Raw genomic sequence first — 12,430 nt, 5'->3', positions numbered from 1 at the left:
TATTGGGAAATATACACAAATATTTATGATAATTTGAAATTGTTGCGCTAATAAATTGGTCACACTCTTATAAAATCAAAGAATATATAAAAACAAAAATGGGTTGTTCGTAGGCATGGGATGATAACCGTGTTAAAGGTATACCGCGATTTGAAAAAGCCACGATAACCGAAACCGCCAAATTTTCTGTCATTCCGTTCCTAAGGTATGAGCTGTTTTTTGTCTGGTCAAAGACAGAAAGTGCTGGTCAGAAATCCCTCAGGTGGTGCAGCTGCAGCGTAGAGTATCACAACCCCTCACACTGTCTTTCCAGTGTATATTCAGTTTAAATTAACATGTCTGTTTTTATTTTTCTTCCTTTTAGGAACATTCTAGAGCTGTAATCGAAATACCGCCATACCGTGAAACCGAGATATTTTTGCTTATGGTTATCATACCGCCAGAATCTCATACCAGCCCATGCCTGTATGTTCGTCATAAATCTGTGACGCCTCGCTTTGCATAGAAGCCTCTGACACAGATTTGTTAGCTCATTAAAAGATGCGTCTTTGCAGAAGGTGATAAGTTTATTCATGCACCTCCCACCAACCTTATATCTGCAACACACAGATCCAATCCAATCCAATGACTGTCTGCAAACAGTGTACAGCAATGTTATGAACACTGTCTATGTGTATCTGAGTGTGTCAATGTGCTTAAATGTTAAAAAAATGTAAATTAAAAATCTCTGTGAGCCTGAGTAGGGAAGAACACAAACTTCAATACAAGTCAAGGTGACCTGCTTCTGGTGAGAGATATAGGAGTTGAAGATTATCACTGATGAGTTAAACAAAAAGGGATTTGGAATTCCTCCCCTGCACCCTTTCCTCCCCACCTGTACCTCTCAATTATTGCCACTCACTAAATCTTCCACATTTCCACTGCTTCAATTAATCCAGGTTAAATACCTGCCTCCATTCTTCCTACTCTGCCTCATGCACTTTCTTGCAGGCCACCACTCTAAATTTACTTTGCCACCCACCCTGACATCACTCTCATTTTCCATCTCTACTTCAATTCAATTTCCCTCCCTCCCCTCCCTCTTTTGGTTAGCCTCATTCAGAAGAAGGCTTTTGTGATTGGCTAGTATTTATATCAACTAGGTCCCAGTGCCACCTGGGACAATGGTCTCCAGTCAGATCCAGGTCACAGCAAGCAGAACCATTCTTCAGCTCTGCACAGATCAGTCCAGTCCAGTTTGGTCCAGTCCATCTGCCACGCAAGCCAGCTTCACAGACAGACTTACTGCACCGACTCACCCACTGGCATCACACACATACACACACACACAGGTAGACCCACACACATACATCAGCAGGTGCTGCATCACTGCTTTCATTACCTCTCTCACACACACACATGCACACACACATGCACACAGGTAGATAGTGGGATATATGGCAGACCACACTAACCTGCATCATGCATACAGGTGAATATTCACACAAAGCCCAGGATAGTCTCTGGCAGGGTGATCAGTTTTCCCAGCAGCCAGCGGTGATGCAGAAAGACAGGTAAAGGTAAGTGGATGTAGCTATAACCTGCATGTTCGATAGAAGCCTAAGATAGCCAAAAATACCAATTATATGTCACTTATAGTGGGTTTTATGATGTCAGAATATTAATTACTGTCCACTATGGGGAAACACAGTAAAAGCAGTATTTGTTACAACAGATGACATTGCTGAGTCTAACACTATAGTTTAGTAAACACTTTATACAAATAGTCACTTCACACAATGGCAGTGCTGTAATGCAGCAGAAGTAATAATTGAAAAGAGGAAATAGTCCTTAATGTAAATTCACAATAGGGCTCATATGTAGCAATTAGCCTTTCATGTAGGCTAGCATGCCCCAGTGTTGGTACTCACTCACCGTCAGTGTTTCAGCTACTGGAGTAGTTTACACAGGATTACCGGAGGCTAATCCATTTACAGTATTTAGAGACATGAGTCGCCATCTGTCTGTATTTATCACAGCGAGAGAGCCGTCAGGACCGGCTGACTCCACACAGACAACACTTCTACGGTAAGACTACTAAACTATCATGCTATGTTTATTAAATACTGTTTAATTATTCAGCTCAGTTGACAATTGGTCGACGCTGGAAGTGACCTAGAGTCTGTCACAACCTTTAAACTGCGCGCGCCCCAACCAAATCGAGGAGATTTGCTACCTTCAAATGCCGTCGTAAACTTCTGCTTCTGCGCACAGTTTCGTGTATTCTACTCAGAATTAGGTACACATCAATTCAGTATGATTTTATAAACTAAGAACGGTTTACAGAGAAGACTAAATACAGAAGGCATCAAATTGAGGTTCAGTAAATTACACTACCAAACTTAACAAGTGGAATAAACAAAACAGAAAACTAATATGTGCCTAATATTGGCTTTCGTTTGTTCCTTCTTACCTGATGTGCACTGTATATAATGCCAAAACATTAAGAGCAGTAGAAACTAAACCACACTCACTCTGATTTCAAATGGGTGGTTAAGAATGAGTATTTTCCATTTTGCGTGTGTTCTCAATGCATTTAATGTCTTACAGCACGTGAAAGCAGCAGAGGAGTTAATTGTAAAATACCTGCGTGGACTCGGTGTGTAACGAAGACGCCAAGTGTCTACGTTTTTTGGGGGAGCCGAAAATCGCTTATCTTCCAATTGATCAGTGAGTACTTAGCCTGAAAATTGTGTTTTAAAGTCATGAGTAACCGACTTGATAGTTTGTCTCAGGCGTTATTGCTTTAATGATGTCCTGGATTGTGCCAGTTTCTCTCAATTAACGTGGCCTAATATTGTACCTTTTTTTCGAAACAGGAGACTTTTACCGTGGGGATGGAGAATGCGTTTTAGAAGGCTAACTGAAGACTGGTTTACAGACCAAGAACCTGCCTTTATCAGTCTCCTGTCACCAACAAATGCAGTAGTAACCTCTTAAAACACCAGCTCTACTTTCCAGCATATCCCTTGCCTTATTTCTGCTACCATTCCACTGTACCAGTAAATCCTCAACATTAAGCCTTGATATATCTACTTGCTCATCACTTGACCAGGTGCTTTCATTACCTGTAATAAGGTTCTCCCTCAGTTCCTCTACAGTTTTTTCTCACTTTGGAGAACTTCCATTCCCAAATGATGCGGACGGACAACAAAGGCAGGAGTGCCTCTCCTCACAGGATAACCTACAAGAGTGATTTCCATGCTATCAAATGCTCATTTGACACCGGGACCAGTCTTCAACCAGGGACTAAATGTGCTGGGGCCCAGTGCTCTGCTGTGAAACATGCCAGGCTGCAATCTAGCTTGTCAGATCCCATGATGTCCCACACCACCACCAGCAGCACAGGCAGCAGAGGGAGAGTCCACAGCACCAGAGGGACCAAAATCAGAGACAACATCTTCCTCCAAATGGACAGCCAGCAGCAGAAACAAGACAGTTGTCCAGTGGTCCAGACTTCTGGATCCACACCCCTGGTTTCTTCTCAACTTCCTAGCCTGCAGCTCCAAACTTCACCTTTCTCTAGATCCAAACATTCGGCCACAAGTTCCTCATCTGTTCTGAACACTGTGGCCAGCATGTCCACCCCAGAATCCTCTCTGCAAGATAAACTGTCCAGATCAGAGGAGATTACAGATATTGACAGAGCTGCACTGGCTCAAAAGTTCTCTGTGACCCGCAGGTTGTTTGAGACCAAGGTGATGGAGGTTGGAGGTGGTGAAGGGCAGGTTTCAAAAGGTATAGCTTGCAAAGGAAGCAAGGAAATAGCAGATGAAAACGAGGAAGAGTTAGGTGGAGAAGGGAGGCACACAGTGGAGGGTGGCTTAGATGAAGACAAATCCATAAACCCACCCCTCATAAATATGTCCTCTCCAAAGCCTCCTGCACAGGCCTCACTGACAAGGCATCCTAAATCTCTTGTATCAGATGGCCCCAGTGGAGCATCCAACAAATCTTCCTATATTGATGAACATGGTCAAACCACAGTATTACGAGGTGAGGAAGTAACACAAACAGAGGAAGAGAGAGCTTCTCCTGGCCCCTGCTTGACCCCTGAGGAACCAGTGAGGGCAGAGCTAGTGGACGTGAAGAACGAGTCATCGGAAAGCGATGAGAATGAAGAAGAAAAGGAGCACAAAGGAGAGCAAAACTGGCCTAAGGATGAGGGGGTGAAGCGCATGGACAAAAACACAGCAGAAAGAATGCCGGACCTTGTGGATGAAGTTTTTGAAGAAGTCAGTGTGGAAACAGTACCAGGATATGAAGTGCCTCTTCATCCTTGCATGGTGGAAAACAACAGAGTGGAGCAAAAAGCAGGAGAAAAAAGACCTGTTGTTCCCCGAGAAGAACACCAGAAGGAGTTAATCAACAGCATGCCATGTGAAGTGGTGAGTAAAGATGACGAGGAAGAAGAAAGAGACAAGTATCAGCAGGTGAATGAACAGTGGGAGCACGAAAGGGAGGAGCAGAAAAGACAGTTCATCACATGGGCTGAGGAGTCAAGAGAGGACGGGGGAAACAGAAAGGATAAGATGGATGAAGTGGTGGAAGAAAGCACTGGAAAGAGAGAGAGAGGTATTACTCAAGAAGAGGATGTTGATAAAGAACTTGAGTCAAACTGTGAGGGGAAAGGTGGGGAAACAGGGTGCAGACAAAGTCAAGAGGGGAAAGAAGCAGGTCCTACATCTGAGTTTCAGACAGAACATGCCAGTGTGGCTAAGGGGAAAGATGATGAAAACGGGAATAAAGAGGGCCAAAATGAATCTGTAGTTATCTCTGGGGATGAGGACGACCAGGAGGCCCGATCTCATCCAGAACATCCAACATCACAAAGACAGGACATGGAAAACAGTCTGCATAGAGGGAATCAGCTTTTCTGCAAATACGAGGAAATTCCCGGTATTCCTGAACTAGCTGATCAGGATGAAGATGAAGATACAGGAAAAGCTCGGAACAGAAAGGTCAGGTTCACCTCGGCACCGATCAAGGTAAGGAAATCTTTAAGAGAAATAACACACAATTTTGAATTTGTGTATCTGTCAGTTCCAGCTGGTGTGTGAATGTATATGTTAGCCCGGGGGCCATGTTTCTGATCCATTAGAGGAGAATAGGCAAGATCCCACATGCTTCATTCTGTCAGCACTCCCTTCAGAGCTGCCTTTTTAAAATACAAACACTCCTGTGGTATGTATAGTATTAATGTGGCTCAAGCCTTAACAAAACTATTCTTGTGGTCAGCGTAGAAACACTAATTGATGTGGATTTTGTGAGTTTACATTCAGATTTTTTTTTTTCCAAGCCTGTGATTATGCTTGCACAGTTTGTTCAAGTGTTGCAAAGCCCCCTCTGCACTTCTTGAATCTCTCCCTCTCTCTCTGACTCTCACACACTGTCACTGACAGATTTGCCAACATAAACAGCATCTTGTTGTGTCAATAGCTGCAGATAGCTCTCTTTACAGTCTGCAATATGGTGAACATATGTACCAATGATCAATAAGAATTAAAACAGTATGAGGCTGTTTAAATGTATGTTGACTGTTGTCTTTCAGGTGTTCAACACCTATTCTAATGCAGAGTACGACAGACACAATGACAGTATTGACCCTGTGTCCGCCTCGGCTGAGTATGAGCTGGAGAAGAGGGTGGACAGGATGAATGTTTTTTCAGTGGAAATAGAAAAGGGTACGTATCTACATCTGTCTGTCTGCTTCTTTTGTGTGTTTGGTATCTATTTGCATGTCAGAGTAAATTTCCTAAAGCCAAAAAGAAAATAAACTATGTAACTGACCTAATAGATTCATAGGAAATCTATTAGGTCAGTTATGTCACCACATCCATTTAATTAAGTTTATAAAATGTATTTGCCAGGGAACATGTACATAATTTAACATTATTTAAAAAAAAACAAGGACAAGAGCTACTAGGTAATTTCCATCTGCAGTCCCTGGTCAGATAGACACAAAACACGAATGCAATTAATACAAATACCATTTTAAAATGCAACAAACACTCAATTGAAACTTGGATATCTTAAAATACTTTGTCTGATAACTGCCTGATACTGTGTCTTTGTCAAATTTGTATTGTTAAGACAGCCTTAAAATCTAAACCAGACAATTCAGTGGGTCTAAATGTCAAGATGTAATACAAGCATGACACATAATAACTTAAAGAACAGCATTATCATCATGTTGTCATTGTTGTTAATGTGAATTTGAATTCCTATTGTTTCTTCCTTTCTAGAGGAGGAAGGTCTGGGCATCAGTATCATAGGAATGGGTGTAGGGGCTGACCAGGGCCTGGAAAAACTGGGAATCTTCGTTAAGACAGTTACTGAAGGAGGAGCAACACAGAAGGATGGAAGGTACATCAGTTCAACATGGACTTTATGTTAAAGAGACTTAGTGTGGTTTCAAAGTCAGAAAGGTCTGTTTTGTCTTTTTGTGTTAGGATTCAGGTGAATGACCAGATCGTGGAGGTAGATGGGGTGAGTTTGGTTGGAGTGTCCCAGCTGTTTGCAGCCACAGTCCTCAAGAATACATCGGGCCTCGTCAAGTAAGTCACCATGTTTCAGTTCTGTTTGGGTGTACTGCTTTGTCTTTCTCACTATGTATGTGTTGCTACGGAGATGGAGGTGTATGTAGTTCTTCACCACTGGTGATTTGGAGGCAAAGTATTATATTGCATTTTTGGCCTGGTATTTGATATTTCAGGTTTGTTTCAAAACTGAAGTTATAAGATGGATTAAGATGTGAAATTAATGTATTTTTCACCCCCAGATGTTGTTTTTGAAAGGACCAAAACTGTGGATTTGCATGTTTTTAGCCTACACATTATGTATGCTTCAAATGACCTTCAGATAGTTATTATATCCCATTTATTTTTCCGTGGTAAATAATTTAACATACGACATTTGAGATTTGGATGTTAATCAGCCACTTTTTAATGCTAGAAATGACAACATATACATCCATTTCATGACATCCACATGAGCTTTTTCTGCCTTGGTAATAGGCATTCTAGCAAATGAATGTGAATGTGATGCTTCTCATCAGCACTTCAAAATTTTTGACTATCAGGAATGTCTGTGGGGAGTTTTCAAAACAGCCCATTCTTGCAACTCCATTGATATGCAATCATTATAATATATTCCAACAACAAAATCTGTGCATATTTCATGGGAGGTGATGATTGCTTTGAGTAGTTTTTAGTGATTTCTCTCCTTTGCCGCAGGTTTTTAGTTGGACGAGAGAAGGAGGGGGTGGAGAGTGAGGTGGCGCGACTAATCAATGAAAGCCTGGAAATGGATAAAACATCCAGAAAGGTGTGTTTTCTAAAACAAGAGTTAGTCCTGTTAAGAATTCTACACGGTTTGATTGCACTGCACTGTTATTGTGTGTATTTCTGAATGTGACAGCGAGAGAGGATGAGTGGAGATGAAGACACTGACTGTAGCATGTCAGAGAGAGGCTCAATAGATGAAATAGATGAAGAAGAGGAAGAAGATGAAGAGGAGGATGTGTCCATACTTTCCAGTCTGGACAACTACCAGATCTGCCTCAGATACCAGCAGGTACTTTACATACAGCACACACGAAAAATACTGTCAAATATCAGGCCAGTATTAAATTAAATGGAGCACTGCATCAGAAAAATATCTCTACATTATGTCTGCTTTTCCATTCTTTCTGTCTTTATAGCTCCAGTCGAAACTACGAAGCAGAGGAGCGCAGCTTCAACGCACTAGAGAAAAGGTAGGTCACTTAGCTGAGATTGAAATCTCACTCACACATATATGCGAACCAATAACTGCGATGCTCACTTTAATACACTGGCTTTGCATCCACATTTGGAACAGTCTGACCCATTTAACTGTGTATGAGATGGCTTGGTGTGGAGTTATTAGGACATGGGCCTTGTTCCAACACTTCTCCACGTCAGCCTTGCTCACTGCCTTTGCCTTGAAGTAATCACCGCTGTGACATAACTGGGTTGGCGAAAGCCTTTCAGTCGACAATCTGGCTTTCTTCTATCCAACTGTGTTGGATCTGTGAATACTTTGTTTGATGTATCAACACTCCTAGAAGAGAGAGGATTTAAGAAGTATATAGTTTCAGCAATGCTAAGAATAGTTTTTACAGTTTCTCCAAATCTAAGAATAGTTTTTGACATCTATGATGTAACAACATGAGAGCATTTCTTCCCCCCTGTGTGTATGACATACCATGTGATTCAGATATGCATCCACACAAGAAACAACATTATATATTGCTCTGTGTTTCACAGTTAAAGGCATGGGAGGAGCATCAAGCATGTTGGGAGACCCTGAAGGTGGAGCTGGAGCAAAGAGTGGAGGATGGAGAAGACAAAGCTGATAAACTTGACAAGTACGATACTATATAGACTGTGTGTTTATCATTTTTCAGCGGCATACATCATAGAACACAATGTACCATGTAGATACAGATCTTGCATAAGGAGTCTAACACTTGCAAATGGATAATAATTCTGACATTTACTCTGAAGATGATAATGCTGGTTAAGACGGTGTTAATGACCCCCCCTCCGTTAATCAGGTATTGGCAGGAGGCCCAGACGCTTTGCAGGGTTGTGAGCCAGCGACTGGCTGATGCCCAGAGCCAATCAGAAAGCCTGGAGATCAAATACAGCAAGGCCAAGAGACTGGTCAGAGAATACCAGAGCAGGTATTTATTGAACCCATCCCAAAACTCTATTAAGAGTGGGGAAAAAAATTACTGAGTCTATTTTGAATGCAGTTAAAGGACTTAAAATTAATTGTGAATTGTGAATGTGCAAGAGTACCTCTTTTCCCCTCAAGGTTTGAATTAAACGTTTCAAATATGTGCTTGGTTTCTTCAGAGAGGAGGAGAGGGTGAAAAGAGAAGCAGAACTGAGGAGAGAAATGGAGGAGAGAGATAAGGAGCACAGAGAGACTGTTGAAAGACTGCAAATCCAGGTGAGACGTCACTTCTCTCAAACCTGCTTGGATGTACTTCAGTGAACCTGCCATTTCTCTGTAGTCACTATTTCACACTATTCATGACAGCTAGCACAGTTTGAGAGAAATGTGCCAGAACCTGAGAGCAAGAACCACTCTGTGGACACTCCGGTCACAGGTAAGCAGCTATGTTACCGTAAAGGATACTGTTGTATGGCATTGTGTCTCTCCTTGAATATGTGTTGCCGCAGGCCAGTTAAAAGTATATTTTTACACCAAATTATATTTTATAGAGCCAGCACTTTCTGTTGTTTTAACTTTTTTCAAACTTCTTGAGCAAAAATATGCTTTTTGACTGAGCAAAATGAATTGCATGTGCACTTGTCCAGAATGGAATATTCCAGTTCCTGATACAGGACGTCTAGACTCCAGTGCTCACATAGCCAGAGCTCAGCTGGCCCAGAAATCCAAGCGCCACCCGCCCTCACGAGACAAACTCAGAGAGAGCTTTAGAAGACAGGTCAGTGGCAGAGAGGAAAATCACAATTTTACTCACAATAGTTAATTTGAGCTGTTTTTGACTGTGCAACCTTACACATACATGTCCTCTGTTGCTTCAGGATGATGAAGTCCAGAAACTACAGGGGAGTCAAACATTTTCTGCCTCTGCAGTGGTAGGGATGTTACGAAGGAGCAGCAAAAGTGACCACTGTAGTAGCTCCTCTATCTCAGCCCTCAGTCCTCATGCTCCCACCTCCTTCATCTTTACACCTCCGAACAACATCACTGACACTGTCACTCCCTCGCCATGCAAGTCGTCAGCATCCAGAAAATCCAGAAGGAAATTTCCAGACTTCAGGTGCAGCGTCTCTGGCTCTTCCTTTTGCTTTGGATTTTGAAACATTTGTCAGTCTTATTCCTTGTGAGCCATAATACTTTGTTGGTTTCCTGCCCAAGTGACTGGTTTAGGGGGGGGGGATGGTCTGACAACTTTACTTGTGGCATCTTTTTTATCCTGATTTGTTTAATGACAATAATCTGTTACTCTTCCAGTGGCCTTCGCAAGTCTCTCAACAAAAGGAGAAGCCAGAAACACAGCAGAAGGTCCACTAATAACAGGTGTGATAAAGTAACATTTACACAAAAACAAAAAACTTAACCTTTCTCCAGTGTTCAGATCAAATCTGACTGATTTACAACTTTCATACATCATAAATATTGTGTCTTTCATCCACACATTTTGAACATATAAAATTACTGATCATCACTTTCATAGAATTTTGAGTGGTTTAATAAACATTGTTAGACCTTTTTTAGGGTTTCCAGTCAAATATTAGGGCCATAAGAAAAGAATGGGTAAGATAATATAAAATGTTCATCCATCAAATGGAAAACATCCCCATAAAGACACCCACACTATGTTATTTCTTATTAGTGCTATATCAATGGAATTCATCAGTTCCCTGAGGTGTTAACTTGCACACTATCACACCTCATAATATTTAATCTCATCGTTTCCCAGGGGATCTTGTGGTGATCTGGTGCATGAGCCAGCTGGAGTTTCTCCATCAGGTTCAATCAACTCCATGCCTTCTTGCTTGCCGTTTCCCTGGTTTGGAGAGCGAAGTAGGGAAAAAGAAGAGGAAGGGGAGAGAGGCAGAGAGAGGCTTCGGTCTGTGTCCAGCAGCAGTTTGCCATACCTGACCACTACAGGTAGACGAGATCAGGTAAAAAAAAAAAGTTTCTGTACTGCAATCATATGCACACATGGCATGTCATCCTTCTCTTCTATCCCCAACCCCCTGATATAATATTCTGTTCTACATATGGCATACAAACAGAAATCATATTTAAAAGTAACACACATGCATGGTTGAGGAACAGATGTGAAGTACATAGGCAGCAAGTTTTATTTCTGTTGGTTCCAGAGTATTGGCTCTCCAATGGAAAGCTCCAGCATGGTGGGTCTTGTCTCTGATCACTCCCTCTCTGGGCATTCCCACAATTTCACCTTTTCTTCCACTGAGGTGAGTCTGTCCTTCCCTTCCTTTTTTCCTGCCTTCCTTTCCCATGGAGCACTTCATGTCCAATATTTTTTTATCCCTAGCCTACTCTCTTCTTTAATCACAGTTTCTTCCCATTTCTTTCCTACTTTTCTCTCCACGCCACTACTCTCCACTGTCTCTGGTGTACTGGTAGACCTTGGATGATGACCCAGTTCCCACTAATAACAACAACCAATGGCAAAGTCGACCTGCCTTGGAGTGGACCAACCAGCAGGTGTGTCTGTGGCTGATTGCCATGAACATGGATCAATACACGGCTGAGTTTGCCGCTAAAGGTGTGGATGGGACACAGCTGCTAAACATGGACAGTGAGAAACTCAAGGTGAGCAAACTTAACTTTTAAAGATGGTTCTTTTAAGGACTGTGACCAATTCTTGAGCAGGACATTTTTCATTTAAACTTGTCAGTGCTCTCTAAACTACAGTTACCAACAGTATTTAATCAAGTGTAATGAAAATGCACAAAAAGAGGGCCATTAACCTGAAACATTACAGCATCCATCTATCCTGTCTTTATATGCATATTCCTCTATTTCTCTTTCCTCTCTGTTGTCAGGCTCTCGGGGTGTGCAATCAAAGTGACCGGTCTGCCCTCAAGAAGAAGCTGAAGGAGATGAAGAAAAGGGAGGAAAAAGAACAGAGGGGGAGAGAGAAGAGACTGAAGGAGGAAAAGGAGAAAGAAAAGAACGCATTTTCGGACAAGGAGAGTGAAGGAAAGGAGAAAGCGAGGATGATGGTGATGATGGAAGAGAAAATGGGAAAGGAGTCCGGGCGTAGTGGCAAAACTGTAAGGACTGAGTCACTCCTATAGAAGTGACGTCAGAGACACAACTTGACATTTCACCTCTGTTAGTCGTCTTATTGCCACCAGCATGACTGTGTGTTTGCAGTCCAACACACACAAAATACACTTGAACCCATTTCTAGTTAGCAAGATATACTGCACACATCCTAAAAACATCCACATCTGGAAAAACGCTGGTCCGTTAAATTGATAGATGGATCCTCAGAGCAGAGCAGAGGTTGACTCCACCACTAAAGTTCACACTCACAGCAATTATGTATCTCTCTCTGTATATTTAAGTTTTAAAGTATGTGACAATTCACTACTGTTTTACAGTGATGTTTTTTTTTATTATGAACTTTAAATTATCTTAAGAATGATTTGCTGATTTAAGCAATCAAGTATTTGCTGTAAATGCTTTTTTTATGTATTAATAAATAATGTTTTAAACTTTCTGCTGTTGCCTTTAACGCTCATTCAACTTGGGATGAAAATGTCACAAACAGAACACATGGAGAACATTTAGAAGTTTTATTAAAGAAACTCTCTGTTCACTTTCACTATTTTACAGCCAGTGAATA

At 41.7% G+C, this 12,430-nt stretch overlaps 1 protein-coding gene across 1 annotated transcript; it reads left to right on the top strand.

The window, feature by feature from the left end:
* The first annotated feature begins 3,173 nt into the window (after positions 1 to 3,173).
* On the top strand, positions 3,174 to 11,876 carry LOC128369612 (neurabin-1-like). The gene is made up of 18 exons (XM_053330690.1): positions 3,174 to 5,027; positions 5,591 to 5,723; positions 6,285 to 6,405; positions 6,492 to 6,596; positions 7,275 to 7,365; positions 7,459 to 7,614; positions 7,742 to 7,795; positions 8,328 to 8,428; positions 8,618 to 8,746; positions 8,922 to 9,018; positions 9,109 to 9,178; positions 9,390 to 9,520; positions 9,621 to 9,859; positions 10,054 to 10,119; positions 10,523 to 10,727; positions 10,929 to 11,027; positions 11,200 to 11,388; positions 11,622 to 11,876. Exons 1-18 carry the CDS (start codon positions 3,174 to 3,176, stop codon positions 11,874 to 11,876), a joined length of 4,095 nt encoding a protein of 1,364 aa, XP_053186665.1.
* Positions 11,877 to 12,430: the final 554 nt, after the last annotated feature.

This window comes from Scomber japonicus, chromosome 12 (assembly GCF_027409825.1).
Source record: "Scomber japonicus isolate fScoJap1 chromosome 12, fScoJap1.pri, whole genome shotgun sequence".
NCBI classification, from domain to species: Eukaryota; Metazoa; Chordata; class Actinopteri; order Scombriformes; family Scombridae; genus Scomber; species Scomber japonicus.
This window is presented reverse-complemented; position numbering and strand designations above follow the sequence as displayed.